This window comes from Paramormyrops kingsleyae, chromosome 1 (genome assembly GCF_048594095.1).
Source record: "Paramormyrops kingsleyae isolate MSU_618 chromosome 1, PKINGS_0.4, whole genome shotgun sequence".
Lineage (NCBI taxonomy): Eukaryota > Metazoa > Chordata > Actinopteri > Osteoglossiformes > Mormyridae > Paramormyrops > Paramormyrops kingsleyae.
This window is the reverse complement of record NC_132797.1, coordinates 13,583,459-13,599,907: the sequence shown is the minus strand read 5'-3', so window position 1 is coordinate 13,599,907 and position 16,449 is coordinate 13,583,459. Positions and strand designations below refer to the sequence as shown.

At 46.6% G+C, this 16,449-nt stretch overlaps 1 protein-coding gene across 11 annotated transcripts in view; it reads right to left on the bottom strand.

The window, feature by feature from the left end:
- ppfia2 (PTPRF interacting protein alpha 2) overlaps positions 1-16,449 on the bottom strand; it is a 134,278-nt gene that overhangs the window by 38,500 nt on the left and 79,329 nt on the right. For all 11 annotated transcript variants that reach the window (XM_072709981.1, XM_023838641.2, XM_023838640.2 and 8 more), the window contains one exon: positions 2,916-3,017. In XM_072709981.1, coding sequence (XP_072566082.1) covers positions 2,916-3,017 — 102 coding nt within the window. The remainder of the gene's footprint in view (positions 1-2,915; positions 3,018-16,449) is intronic.

Below are 16,449 nucleotides of genomic sequence, written 5' to 3'. Positions count from 1 at the left end.
TCTGGAATGAGCCGACGTGACACCAAACCAAACGGTGTCCGAGGAGTCCATGATTACGGTGTAGGATCGGATAAGTGTTTCTTGGGTGGGAGAATGCATTTCTTCATTTGCCATAGGGACACCCAATACTGTTTTGTGATGCTGGTGATGTTCTCATCCCACTTTAGTTTCTAGGACAGGACAGCACCCAGGATGAGGAATGACTCAACCATGCCAACTTTTAAGTCATTTAAGTCTTTAAGTGGGAGGTGAAGAGGAGGCTGACTGAGAAAGTCATTTACCATCTCCTTTGTCTGTGTATAGCTGAGGTCTAGATTGTTTTGACTGCATCAGGGTGACAGTTGTTCCACCGCTCGTCTGCAGTCTCGTCCCCACTGGAGATGAGATCATTAAAGCTTAACAGCAACATACCTCAGTAAGAAGTCAAAAGTTCCACATGACTGCAAACACCAAACCTCTAGCTGTTTCTTTCACGCAGTCTCAGGCTGCCAGGTCACAAACATTGCCCCATTTTCCACAAATAGCCATTGCCATCAGGGACGTGTTAACTGGCAGATAGCATTTAACACATGGTAACCTTCTTTGCAACCCCTAAGACCTGTAAGACTCCTAACAAGACATGCACCTAACATGGACCTCTATTAGTGTAACTATGCCCAGCTGGAGAAAGGTGGCAAGTTGACTTTGGAACCCCAAGAACTTGCATTCATCAAAGAGTCTACGAACAGGACTTCTATCTCCACTGACTCCCGTCTTCTTTAATGCATAAAGCCAACTGCACTGAAACTTACAGTGCAGTCGGTAATGCTCATCCATCCATCCATCCATTTTCCAACCCACTTATCCTTCTGGGCATTGGGGGGATTGGAGCCGATCCCGGAAGCTACGGGCACGAGGTGGGGAACAACCCAGGACAGGGGGCCATCGCAGGGTAATGCTCATCCTTTAAGTGTTATTAGGGGAGGGGATGCTAGCAAGGGCACTGCACAAAAATTATATACCCATGTTGGTTTTGGATGCGATGATGCGGCGTAGAGGCTGGAGCCCAGAGTCCCAGTAACACCAGGCCCTTCCTGTACCTGCCATGTTCATACAGCTACTTCCCCAAGGTATTCCTAAGACCCTCTGATCTTTACAAGCGAAGCAAAAAATAAAGCGACGTGTCCGTATACAGGTTAAATTCCATGCTGGTATTTACTTTGACCGCCACGATGAACTTAAGGGGGGGGGGGTGTTTGGGGGGGCAGGTGTTGTCGGCTTAGCTGTCAGTGTCACTGTCTGCTCTCCAGAACACAAGGCCACAGGACAAAGACAAAGCTTGTCAACAGTCCCCGCTATATTTACAATTTATATTTGCTTCCATGATGCTATAGCCCGGAGTGACTCACCGTTTCATGCATCTTTACAGCTGGAAGCTGCAATACAGCGAGGCAGATTATCAAAAATCTTGGCTCAGGAGTACAACAGCTGAGCTGGTCAAAGGACGTGAACCAAAACCAAGCCCTTAAACAGGGTGTTACCTTTAATCTGTGCTGGCCTGGTGATGACCATTATTTTGGCTGGGGAACAGGCAACCCCCCACCCCAGCGATCACCGTCTGTTTCTCTATTAGCATCTTGCTCTTCCAGCTGTCACTCCGCACAGGGGTTGTATTGGCGTCCAACTCGGGACAATTGATTTACCGCCAGTCCCGCTAATATTTGGGCACATCTGCATAATCTAAATTCACTCAATTACAAAAATCGATTCGAAAACAACTTAAGTTGTATTACGTTATCTACGATTCAGTAACCTTTGAGAGGTGGAGATTCGACATCAACAAGATCAATTGTCACTGGCAGTGATAAATCTACTGGTTCGTGAGAGTGACTGTTACATACTAGACCAAAAATGCCACCTCTAAACACCACCCAAAAGCTTCCTTTAAGGTCCCACAAGTAACTAATAATGAATATATAAATAGCATTTTTCATTGATTGTTTATTATGGGCCTATTCATGTCAATGAAAGGCCCATATTACTCTTCACCTAGTTATTATTATAATTACTATAATTATTATTTTGATACTTGGTACATGGCATTTTGAGCCAAGATTTCAGTATGCTGCTGTATACCGTATTACTGTCATAGTATAATAGTTTAATGCTGTTCATAAAGGTTTACCTATTTTACTACAGGAAGTTCCTGGATCCGTTCCTAAGTCTGTCTTTAAGTCGAATTTGTAGGCCAGTTTGAACATAGTATATGCACAAGCGTCCGCACGCACAACTGTGCACCGACAGTAACGGCACAAGGAAAAGTGATGTATGAACTAGACTTAACACACCAACGTTAACGTATGATGGGATGATGTCATTATACACGATTTACACAGCATCCTAAATTGATGACAAAATTTGTTGCCGACTATTTTCATTAGTGGTTATTAGCTATGCTAATCGAAAATTATCTGTATCCTATAATTCAATATGTAGAATTTTATATGGAGGCCATTTTCAAATGTTTCTGTGTAAGATTTCTATTGATTCGGATCTTTTTGCTCCTCTCAGGTGTCTTAATCTTTGAATTTTGCACACATGCTCACCCCTGCAGGTAAATATTTCGGCATGGATTTTCACATGCACGTGATTACCGTTTTTGTTCTATAGGAGTTCCTTGCCACTTCCAGGTGTCGTTAATAACACAAAAATTTAAGCCACATTAGATCATCCATATAATTTTAGACAAAATCTAACATTTCAATCTAAAACTTAAAACATATAGTATGAAATGCTTCATTGTACTTCCTTCAGAAGAATACATAACAGAAAGTATTACACAACAAAACCGCTGGCTGTTTCTATGAAAGACAACAAACCTCAAAGACCGACAGTATGCACACCCTGAGACGGGCAGGTTCTCCTTCCCCACTCACCCGCGTGTTGTTCCTCTCCGCCTTCAGCTCAGAGATCTCCTCCTCCTTCTCCAGCAGCTGCTCCCTGCATGCATTCAGCTCCTTGGTCAGGGCAGCAAACTCCTAACAGAGGGAATCACAAGGGAGATGGATCAGCATCGAGGTCCACCGGGATATGGTTCACATGGTGACGAGCCAGCGGTGTCACAACTGCACCGGTGATGCGTTCTCTTACGTGTTTGTGCAGCCACTGTAAAGCTACACATAACTTTACTGCTAACTGCACGCTTTCTTTTAACTCAAAATCATTTCATGCCCAAATCAACAAACAAATTAAAGCATTTTGGGAAAGTAGAAATCCGTTGACGAAATAAAGGCGATTATGTGTTAATGGTACTCCGCTCTCCACACTAAGAGAATAAGAGGATTGCTTCACACAGCTGGTTGAGCGGACACACGCTAGACTTCAATGTGGCAACGAATGCACTCAACAAAATTGCGTTTTTGTGCGGCAAATCTCTCAGCGTGCATCTTTTTTGTTACTGTGATAGGGCACCAAAGGAAAACACTCGACACATCATGTTAAGGGACAAAAAAAAAAACACACACGCTTGCAATTGACTTCCATACTAAATTTGTATCACGAAAACAGGCAAACGTCTCAAAAGTATCATGGCTAAATAGGAGAGACTGAGAAGGAGCTTCTATCCTCAGGCCATAAGACTTCTTAACCAGGACATGCCGCCACAATCTGATAATACAAACTCATAATATGGAGCCATCTGCTGTCACTCACTAACCTCAGAAATATGGTTCAGCACACATCACAACTGCACACTGCACTTTAATATACATTACAGTAATATAGTATTACAGTACTTAAAATATATGCACACTGTATAGTAAGGTATACTATTACTTAAACATATGCACACTGTCTACCTTCTATATTTCTTCTATACCTTTTCTATATTTATGCATATTGCATGTTGTACGTGTATAACTATACATGTGACAGATAAATGAATCTTGAATCTTGGAGCAAAAAAAGCCAACTAATGCAACAATTATATAACTGGATGTGGACTCATAACCCAAAGGAATTCTAATCAAATGCAAGACTCTCTGCAGACAAGTGAAATTCTGTAATAGTTCCTATGAACTAGAAAAACTCATAAGAATCTACTTATCGAGACAGTTCTGAAAATTGTAAATCGGCAACAAAACAGCCTAACTGGAAACAAATGCAAATATAAAAGAAGCTGTACTGCTAATTTGGAATCCCTGCCATTTTCATAGCCAAAGTCTCCACTCTGTAACATTACACCTTGTTGCCAGGACAAATCATACGCCAGAAAGCCTAAAGAAAGAAGTATACAGAGCAGAAAAGCTACAGTTCCTAAGTCCGGCATCAGTGATAGAAGTGAGGTCTTAAGGGCAGCATGACACACTGGGACCTGGAAGACACGGAGGCAACAGGGGCTCAGCTGCCTGGGGCATGTGCGCTGGCCACAGGGCTTTGCTTTCATTCTCTGGGGATCGCAGTTCAATGGCATCTGCTGTGTACAGAGATCCAATACACACAAAGCAGCTGGAGGAGCACACTGTGGGCAGCAGCTGGAGGGGCACACTGTGGGCAGCAGCTGGAGGGGCACACTGTGGGCAGCAGCTGGAGGGGCACACTGTGGGCAGCAACTGGAGGGGCACACTGTGGGCAGCAGCTGGAGGAGCACACTGTGAGCAGCAGCTGGAGGGGCACGCTGTGGGCAGCAGCTGGAGGGGCACGCTGTGGGCAGCAGCTGGAGGGGCACGCTGTGGGCAGCAGCTGGAGGGGCACACTGTGGGCAGCAGCTGGAGGAGCACATTGTGGGCAGCAGCTGGAGGGGCACACTGTGAGCAGCAGCTGGAGGGGCACACTGTGGGCAGCAGCTGGAGGGGCACACTGTGGGCAGCAGCTGGAGGGGCATGCTGTGGGCAGCAGCTGGAGGGGCACACTGTGAGTAGCAGCTGGAGGGGCACGCTGTGGGCAGCAGCTGGAGGGGCACACTGTGGGCAGCAGCTGGAGGGGCACACTGTGAGTAGCAGCTGGAGGGGCACGCTGTGGGCAGCAGCTGGAGGGGCACACTGTGGGCAGCAGCTGGAGGGGCACACTGTGGGCAGCAGCTGGAGGGGCACACTGTGGGCAGCAGCTGGAGGGGCACACTGTGAGTAGCAGCTGGAGGGGCACGCTGTGGGCAGCAGCTGGAGGGGCACGCTGTGGGCAGCAGCTGGAGGAGCACACTGTGGGCAGCAGCTGGAGGGGCACGCTGTGGGCAGCAGCTGGAGGAGCACGCTGTGGGCAGCAGCTGGAGGGGCACACTGTGGGCAGCAGCTGGAGGGGCACACTGTGGAGGGGCACACTGTGGGCAGCAGCTGGAGGGGCACGCTGTGGGCAGCAGCTGGAGGGGCACACTGTGGGCAGCAACTGGAGGGGCACGCTGTGGGCAGCAGCTGGAGGGGCACGCTGTGGGCAGCAGCTGGAGGGGCACGCTGTGGGCAGCAGCTGGAGGGGCACGCTGTGGGCAGCAGCTGGAGGGGCACACTGTGGAGGGGCACACTGTGGGCAGCAGCTGGAGGGGCACACTGTGGGCAGCAGCTGGAGGGGCACGCTGTGGGCAGCAGCTGGAGGGGCACACTGTGGGCAGCAACTGGAGGGGCACACTGTGGGCAGCAGCTGGAGGGGCACACTGTGGGCAGCAGCTGGAGGGACACACTGTGGGCAGCAGCTGGAGGGGCACACTGTGGGCAGCAGCTAGAGGGGCACACTGTGGGCAGCAGCTAGAGGGGCACACTGTGGGCAGCAGCTAGAGGGGCACACTGTGAGCAGCAGCTGGAGGAGAACACTGTGGGCAGCAGCTGGAGGGGCACACTGTGGGCAGCAGCTGGAGGGGCACGCTGTGGGCAGCAGCTGGAGGGGCACACTGTGGGCAGCGTCTGTCAGCAATCCAGGGGAACCCAGCAGGGTCACCTTCAAGTAATACCACCCTGAACCTGTGGTATTGATTTCACACTCTTCTGCATGGTGTGGCTGATTTTATCACAAGCATATATCGAGGGACAGACCCTGTTACACATAACAGTGCGTAAGTCTAAAGTTTTATTATTTTTTATTTTTTTTTGCGGTGGGCAAATGCTATCAAGTTACCACTATCCTAGTAATGGCTGCTACAGCTTATTTACACAAAATGCACAAAATTAAGCAAAACCCACCAGTAATCTACTGATATTCCTATTACATATATACTGAAGCATATACCTGAAACCTGCTGAAGACACTTACACTGACGTAACACACTACAAAAGTTCCAGGCATGAAAAGTTGCGCCACGATACTAACGTGAACATCTCCAACAGATACCCACATAACATGGCAGACACGAAGGGTGTAATTCACTCAGTCACGCTCGGAAAAACGAGGCTTCCCCCAGGCCACACTGCGACTGGGGGCCTGTCATGGCAGTCGGCCTGCCTGTGACGTCTCCTAAAGGGTTGTGTGCCTCTGGTACCCTTGACGGACCAGTGTAGATGATAGCCTTCGCCTCCTGCATGACCCTCACAGGCTCTGAAAATCCACCTGTGCCTCCCCTTGTGACAAACGGCATATTTTTTTCAGGTAACCTTTCTTTATGGAACTTTTAAAGGAGCATCGCTTGGGATTAAAGGACATGATGTCATATTTATAAAGGTCACACCATAAGCTGGCCTGTGGAAGGACAGCATCTCATTCGTCATCCAATCAGAACTGACAACCACAGAACGTACGGCAGAAAAGACCCTACAGTCTGAGTCCCTTCCTGCTGGTAGTATTGTATATAATAGTGGGGATGGGCAAATGATGTAAAGACCCAACAATATATTAAAATACCAAGGACCTAATATGGAAGAGGGTCACCCTGTTCCTTCAAAACAGCTTCTGTTCTGCTGGGAATTCTGTCATGCACATCTTGGACTGTATATTTCGGAGGATATCAGACCATCCTTCAGGAAGAAAAGGGTCGTCGTGCGATGAAGGAGGTGGAAATCGACATCCACAGCATCCTGCAAACGTTCAGTGATGTTTAGATCCAGTGCTCATGAGACCACGGCATGTGAATTTGTTTAGTGGTGTGAATGAGGGCAGCATCACCTTGGGGACATCATGAAGGAAGAGTTTGTGCACCTGGTCTTACAACACGGCCTCATTCAAACGCCTCCGTTGTCATACGACTGCGAAAAGAAGCATCAAACTCGATGACTCTCAGAAGATGGCTTCTCATAGCATTGCAGAACCCCAGATTGTGGATGGAAAGCTCTCCCCAAATGCAAACCTGTCTGGATGTAGGGAAATGGCTGAACAATGACTCATCAGGCCAAATTACTTATTTCCATTGTTCCGGGGTCTTGCTATCGTGTTCCTTACACCAAGGTATGCATCTTTGTGGGCTGGTCCTGGATGCATGCACATTCTGAACTTCAGCCCAGAAATAAATCTCAGCTCTGTGAAGCTCATGACAGACCATTTTTGTTCTGAATGGGTCATAGAGGTGCTGACTCTTGTTCTGTGGTTCTGTGGCCATTTCAGAGCTTAGACTTTTGTGGTGTTTAGCGACTATCCTGTTATGTGTCTGTCTATCACTGCTTGTGAGCTTTGACTCGCAGCCAAGTTTCCTCTCCGTCAGTGCAGTCCGTCTGTCTTTGGCGCATGCTATCGTGATTATGTAAAATGTGGTTGACAAAGCAAATCAGCACAGATACCTTATTTCACCTCAGGTGAAAATACACCCTAACCCGGGACTGGAATTACACAGAGTTTTCAGTTCTGTTGACCCTTTGACTAGCCTGCCAATATGGTTAGTAGTCAGGATAATCGTTACCACACCGCCGGGCTGCATAGGAGGTGCTCGCATAGAAAACCAATGCGGCATGACCGAGAGCCACGGACCGGGCCAACTGGAGCAGAACCGGAGCAGGTGGCTGCTGCCGCTGCAGGGACTTCTGGACAAGACATGAAACCATCCCGAATCTCACATATCAAACCAGACAGCCCACATGAGGAAGGCAGGAAACAGCTGCGGTGTACGGAAACCATGGAGACCCTGGCGATGCCGACCCCCTTCGGCAATCATCTTACCAGCACCAATGCGTCTATTCAGCGGACTGGACGTGCGAATGCCCATTCACAGCTGCTCATGCGTGTAGAGCTTTAGCATCATGCACCAACGCAGCTTTACAGCCGCCTGGGTGCGGCAGCCCTCCGCAGCTTAAATAAATATCAAGGCCTGCAGTTAGCATGCGGTGCTCAGCCACTGGGAAAAGCAGCCGCTGCTATACTGCAAGTTAAAAATCCCTCCCTGTCTCGCTCCTCAAAAACCTTTGGGGGCAGGTTTGCTAATGATAAAAACCACTGTAACTACAATGCTTATTTATATTCCATCAGACTTCTCCTATCAGTCGGTGACATTCACAGATAGGGGCTAAAAGGAAGGGAAAAAACAAACTTTCCAGTGTATTTATTTTTTAACTACATCCAAAGCACCACCTTCATGGTAGTAAACTGGGTCTCAGCCTCTAAGCAAACCCCTAACAATTCATCCAGAAAAAAAATTACCCATCATGCACAGGCACAACATGTCAGGGAAAAACTTTATCAAACAATTCTTAAATGCCTTCAGTTATTCTGCCTTAATATTAAAACATCATGATACGACTGAGAGGTTTACACAAGCTTATAATTACTCTTCAGTTCTTTGCTCGACTTATGCATGCTGAAATTTACCATGCTCAGGAAAGTGACATACACACTAAGTGCTCAGGAAAGGGACATACGCACTAAGTGCTCAGGAAAGTGACATACTGTACGCACTAAGTGCTCAGGAAAGTGACATACACACTAAGTGCTCAGGAAAGTGACATACACACTAAGTGCTCAGGAAAGTGACATACACACTAAGTGCTCAGGAGAGTGACATACACACTAAACCCATGACACTTCTTTGCTAATTATGCACTGAGCATTCGAGCAGATTTTATTCTGAGGTGTGACTGATCTATAAGCTCAGCAGACTGTCCCTCGATGTGGGACACAGACACAGAATCCAAATTAAGTGCCACATTCTTACTGTCGTAATTTTTTTTTTTTTTTGGGAATAAAGACACGGCTGCCTTGTTAAATGTGCCAGCTGAGCACGGGCCTCGTGTGTCTGGCAGCGCGCAGGGACAGCGGGGTGAGTCACTGGGCGCGAGACGAGCCGCGGGGGGTGAGTTAACATGGCCTCGGAGTCCACGTGCCGAGCGCAGGGCCGGCCGCTCAGGCGATAATTGACTGTCTCACTTCAGAGACCTCTCCCATCTGCCGTGCTCGCCACGGACCGGCGCGTGACATCAGCGGCAGGGCCCCACCCACCTCTCCTGGGGGCCTGGGGTTTGACGGGGGGGGGAGGCACAGCGGGAGCACGGTGGGGGGGCCGGAGCCTGGCTGGTGCCGTTCGGTCTCACGCGGCGCTGCCATGTTCCACGAGACGCTGAGCACTAATTAAAAAGGAATAATCAGCACGGAATGTGAGGTTATGAAGAGCAGGTCTGCGGGAATGCAGACAGGATTACCTCAGACGGGGGGAGGCACCCAGGGTGCTGACAAGCTAATAAGTATCATTCCCCCAGTACCCATTACTAAAAAAATGCTGCACAGATGTCCCAAGCATCCTTCACTTACTGCCACAGAAAAGACTTTCAGATAAAGCGTGCCATATTTTTAGATACTGAATACTTAAAATTCACAATGATATTGCCTGGGAAATATAGCAGCCTGTCCTGATGTGTGTGCGTGTGTGTGTGACTCTCACACACAGGAAGTTCACAGACGGGCTGGCAAGCTTCAGAATAAAACTGCTCGCATTCAGGCACAGCCTCGCAAGGCGAGATCGGGAGAAGTGAGGACAGACCGCGGAGCGTCGATCTCATAAGAGAAAAGAAGAGGAAATATTTCAACCTGTGACGCCTTAATTCTGGAAAGAACAAAAGAACAGCAAGAGTGACAATGGGAGTGTTCCACAGGTTCTCGAGCACCGCAGGTGCTGCAAACCAAAACAATAAAAAATGTTTATTGTGGGAAAACACTGCATTCGGTGTTTATAAGCGTCACTGACAACCAGAACAGAAGAAAGGAAATGGCAGGGAAGAAGAGACACACTTCATCCGGAGAGAGTTCAACAAGAGCTCTAGCCCTGCCAAACCCAGGCATGTCGATCTCACCCCTGATGAAGAGCACACGGCCGCGGTGCACACAAACTGGGTTTCAAAGGAGCTACTGAAAGGGGCTATTTTAGTTTGCAGCGTGAAACCAATTATATCAAACGGCAGGGAGGGGGGGGGGAGACTGAGGTCCATCCAAACAAACCAGGAGAATTGCAGAGCACATCAGCAGCAGCTTGTGCAGTGTGAGAGCCTGGACTTCCCTCTGTCAGGACGGACCTGGTGCCACTGACCCAGTCATCCTGCCCTTCCCAAATGAGACGGCGAAAGGCATGACATCATAAGTAAGGTGCACAGGAAAACAGCCCCTCGGACGTCTGCTGGCTCACGCCAAAGTTGATCCCTTTTCTTCAGTCGCAGGCTCCGCGGTTCCTCCATCCTGCACAAACGAAGGCTGACTCCCTCAACAAGACTCCTCTAACTTCCTCCCAAAGCACTGCAACCTCACTGCAGATGTTCCAGCACAGTGCAGGAGTGGGCGGGAATGCGGAGGTGGGGGGAGAAGTCAGACATGCAGCATTCCTACATGAACCGGCAGCCAACCACGGGGGTTAGTGGAACAGCTTAAAAACCCACCACAACTCCTAACGCTTCTGTCTGCCACCGCACCATAAGCCATACGATTTCAACACCAACCATGTATAGCGGTAGCCATAAATAATCATATGGTGCAAAACTAGAAGTATGGCTATAAAAGCAGAAGACAAATCATCCTGAGTACAACCTCGGGGGTCCCTTTGACCTTCAAGGCACTTCTTGTATCCTGAATTGTCAATGTCTTAATGAACAACAATCATGTGTTCAGGAAAATATCTATTACAACTTCTGATTTGAACATAAGGATGATTTATCAAGTAATATGCCTAACTGGCAGCGTATGTCATTTACAGTATTGATATTTAAAACTGAAACACACACGCTGACCCGTTGAGGAGCTGCATTGATATTTCTACATTTCACCACTGGAGAGCTGAGCACGTCAAAGACTTTAAGACTGAGGGAGCATCAGCAGTTGTTCTTTTGAGCCTTCCCTCAAGAGTGCGCCTCGGCCTAACAAATCACAGAGCCACGGTGATACTCGTTCCAGGGCATGCATCGCTTTGTGACACACAATGAGTACTTGAAATGCAGTAGAAGACCCTCAATTAAATGTTAAACACCATATGGACCCAGTCCCATAAATCTTCATGAGGTTTTAATGGTCTCCCTTATCCCCTGCAGACACATGGTAAAAGAAACTAAACGGTAACTGAGGCCCAGTTAAGCCACTGTGAAAGCCAACATGAGGGCTATATATAGAGGTATTAGCCGGCTATTACAACAATCGAGATTTTTCATTAATTGCTCTCAAAGTGCTATTGCCCTGGTAGACCAAAGGAAGCCACAAGCCTAAGCATCAGGCGCCCTGAACGATGTTCGCCTGTGATTCCGGAAGACTGTCCAATCATAGAGCAATTCAGCATCCAGACACACAGATCCGTTTTGTGATCAATGTGCAATAAAGTGATGTGCTGAGGAGATCCCTTTGTAGATGGAACATTACTCTGGGAAGCTGTCAACCATGATGCCTAAACACTGACTGGGATACAGCGGACTACAGAAACGTGGCCGATGATGGTGTCAACAGGCTTGATACATGGATGAGAGCACAGCTGCATCAATCACAGCCGGGAAACCCAGCAGAGTGTGCTGTCATCACCCCTGCTCTGCGTCGGGGTGTCTCCTGGGAGGGGCCGGGCCTGAAAAGGCGGCTGGAGGATGATTTACTCCGACTCCTGCCTCTCGGTTAAGAGATCCGTAGACTCTCCCTTTCACCACAGAGGATATACTGCCATAAAATTTACTACCCTTTCCAACAACTAATTCTGATCTCTGAATGCCAGCACCTCTAGCGACAGCGATCCAGATGGAATGGGTACATAAAACGCGCATGGAGATGCAATGCAAGATCTGACATTCAGCACACAGGGGGAAAGTAAAGAGATTGCAGTATGAGGCCCGGTTTATTCGGAATGAAAGAGAGAGCACCCAGTCTTAACACATGTTGGATGTGTGGATGTTGGCTCAGACCAAAATCAAGGGAACCCTTACTGTATGTGCTGCTAGATTTCACCTCAGAAACCACATCTCATTAAATAACTCCATAAAAGTTTTGATCAACACCCCACCATTAATATTTCAAGTCTCCAAGACAACAAAGCTTTCCAGAGGATTCCCCAAGGGTGTGCGCCTCAGCCGAACACACGGGCAGGCCAGGTGTGACAAGACACGCAGCTATTGCCATTTCATATATCCCCCGCGGGACATGAACCAGCTAATATGCATCAAACACTTAATGTAATTTGCAGGTTATAGAGGGAAGGTCAACAGTGCAGTAGCAACTCAATAAAAACCAATTATCACTTATCACGAAAGAAATATCCAAAGCAAACTTCGTGGTCCACCGAGACGAGACACTAACCCTTACTTTACGTCACTCCTTGAGATGCAGCATGAGCCATGCACCCCTTATTTAAATCTAATACGGATAAACAGTGGGACTGTTTACACCACTGTTGGGCAAGGAAACCATGACCATCAAGCTGCTCATTGGTGGTCTAAAAATTTTCCAGAGAAAATTACAACTAATGAAACTCAAAATAAATTCATTCATACAGGTGAATGTATTTCCTGTAACCTTTGAGAAGGAACAGTAAGGTTTTAATTTAAGCAGACAGCAGATATAATTCAACAGGATGACCTCTGAAAGACCTTTCTGCCATGATCTTTCCTTCATTCGTGTCACAGTCGCAGCCACAAATGGATTCTGAAACAGAGGAGAATGATCACACGTGCAATGAGCTTCAGGCAATGCACATATATCTCCTGTCTCCGTGACGTGGCTCCTCACACAGCACGATGGAATGATGCATACAGCAGAGATCACCTACTGTCCAGCCTCTCTGCCTCGGCCATGTGTCAATGGGCTGGATCTCGTCCAGCATATGAACCGTAGGGAGTGTGAATCTGTGCATGAAACAACCACACATTAAAATGATCTGCCTGTTGGGTGCACCTATGTCAGAATGTTCAGTGCTTACGTTACTAAATTGTATGTAATTATACAGAACAATAAAATTTAGTTACACTAAACTGAACTACAATTTACATTTGGAAGCAAATGGGTAAACTGTTGGTGATTTAGAAACGCTCCGCATGTGAATTATTAAAAACAATGGGGCCTCAATTGGACATAAACCCTGACCTAAAAAACTTAAATGTCAAATAAATTCATGGATGGATTGGAGCGCTCAAAAAAAAAAACACACAGTAGGCTATATAAAACATCTGTTCTCTAGACCACTCACATACTGTATGCCGACCTCATAAATCATGAGACCTGTAGGATTCCTATTTACAATGTCTTGGTATCATGAGACAGGACAATGATTTTATAAATATTGCATCACCTCGTTACTCAAAAGCACACCTTTCTAAACTGGCCTACTGCTTTTAGAGAGAATTCAGAGAATTGATTAGATTAAAAATATGTATAAGTGCAGCTGGTATATACCATGATAGGTGGAATATACCCTCTCCACTCACCCACACTGATATTTCAGTAAATTATTGGTTTCAATTCGTTATCCTGGCACTGACTGACCTCTGATGATTCTCTTTGGTCTGGAGGGTGCCCCAGAGAGACCCCACTCTCTTTTTTTCTGATATCTACTCCTCTAAATAAGGAGACCTGCTCTGGCAGCTGGCCTGCTCTGGCATCGTTATTCTCATCAGCTCAACTCCCCGTCTACACAGAGTGAAGTTTAAAAGACTGCTGAAAACCATCTTCTCCGCTTTATTGAGTTCTGAGTGACGGGTTGGAAAGATGCATTTTTTTTTTTAGACTGAGACCCACCCAAGAAAGAACAGAAGACAAATTATGAAATATATATTCATATAATTTATGCAAGAATAAAGTGATGGATATATGGTGCAATTGTGGAAGAAAAAAACGGCAATATCACATAATATTTAATCAATAAAATACTTATTATTAAGCCTTACTAACCTGGTACAACATAATTCAATTCTGTTAATGTGGAGTTCTCAGAGTAAGAATTCTGTTCTTGCCGAGGATTGTTTAATGCCTCCTTTCCATTCTTAAGAATGATTATGCTCCATCTTACCAGCAAATCTACCAAATGCCCTTTAGGCACAAGTGATTACACACCCTACAAAAACACGAGAAAGTAATTACGGGGTACAACATGCCATTTTTATTTGTTCCTTAATTATCGACAATTAAGGGAGGAGCAAAGATGAAATACTCTCCAGAAATCCAGGGCCTTAAACATCACAGGCTCCAGGATTAGCTCCCCAAAGCTCAGGGACTGAGAAACAACTGACACAGATCATGAGTCTTATTTTGAATAAAAATGCAAAGACAACACATTGAATAATAAATATGCATAGTGTAATTAATATGTAGGTTATACATTCGTTTTGAAGTGCATGATAAAAGGTTGTTCTGAAAGGTCAAAGAAATCATAGTGGAGGATCACGTAACAGCCGACAGACAGCAACACCAATGGCATCCCCAAAGCCAGAGAAAAACTGCTCATCGCTGAGGGATAGTCAGAGTGCCTAAGATAACCGAAAGCTGTGTGTTCAGAGTGTGATTTATGAATCGAAAGGCTAATAATAGTTATTTTGGCTCTGCGTTGCATTAAAAGTGATCTTTGCACACTCAGGTTATCAGCTTCTCACAGCTTGTCTTCCTGTAGACTTTAGAGACTCACCTGTGAGACATAAATCACATGTGCGTCGAAATTAAATAAACCAGAACCGACTCTGCATATCCGAATGGCCGCTGCTGTCATACTGTAATCCCTATCTGCAAAAAGATATCCCCACGTAGCTTTATCTAATGGCCTGTGCCAAAGACGACTGCGCTAGGCTCAAGCAGACAAGGGGAAGTACTTAACTGGAAAGGTATTGCACACTTTAAGAAAAATGACTCAATAAACAAACGACACACACATCCATACAAACAAGCACAATAAAGGTTATTAAAAGCCACAAGAGCATCATTCCCACAGAAGCCACAGCAGGGTCTCGCTTTAAAGATGCTAGGTGTGGGCTAAGCTAATGTTTTTAACTGATGACTTTAGGGATAAAGTACATTAAAAAATATCAGTAATGAAATGCACTGGACGTCAGATATGCGTGTGAGCGGATGTGGGCAAAGAGCTCAGCCCGCAAAACCTGAATGCGACCAAGGGGTTCGCAGTCAGACCTGCAGATGCTACAGGCGAGACAACAGGGCTGCAGTAACACTGCGCTCTTCATCTCCACACGGGAGTAAAATTAGGCCCAGTGCACAAACTGCTAGCTCTGAAGTTTGAAAGCGAGCCGCGTCACCGTTACCCCCCGGGGATAAACCACAGAAGGGGCTATTTGTACTGCTGGCTTAATTCTTTCTAGATAAAACAGGAGCAGCTATAGGAGACCCTACCCACAACCTGCATGGGGGCGTCTAGGAGCAGGGCCCCTGAATTAGGAGGAAGACCTCAGCACAAAGAAAAGGCTAATCATGAGGAGCGGGCCTTCCTGAAGGACGCATGGTCTCCTGGCCCAGTTCTGGTGACTCTAAGTACTGGAGTGGTGCTCATTCTCCCAGCATTACCGTGCCTGGCTGGCCAGTTCAGGAAAGTTGAATAAACCCAACATCCCAGTAGCTCCCATCAAGTCCAGAAATCAGCCATTGAGAGCTTGTAGGGGTGAGAATATTTTGGTTAATTCTCGTCCTAATAAACAGACAAAAAAGGTACTGTCTCCGATTTTGGTCAGCAAGGCAAGGGTCCACCTCCCGTCAGAGGTCACCAGGCCCCTAATCATGAAGCTGTACAGACCTGTACGTTCCTCAGACAGTCATCTGTTCCACATTCAGAGGCACAAACAACACCTACAATAAAATCAATCTACAATATATTACACTTTACACTTAGCGTTTCTCACTTTAAATGAGGTCATTAATATGGCAGCCTATACCATGTTTTAAGAATATTTCTGTTTCCAGGTAACTGAGTCGTCGTAAAGATAGTGTTCACGGTCACACACACACACACACACACACACACACACACACACGGAATGTGAAGAATTCCAGGATCTTTAAACGGATTAATTCTGATGGTTCAGTAATTGTCTATCAAAGGTTTTGGAGTCAAGTTCATTTGTGTAACACAAATACAGCACGAGGTCAGTCTGTGGGCTGCAGGCACACATGAAACATGGACATTTCTAA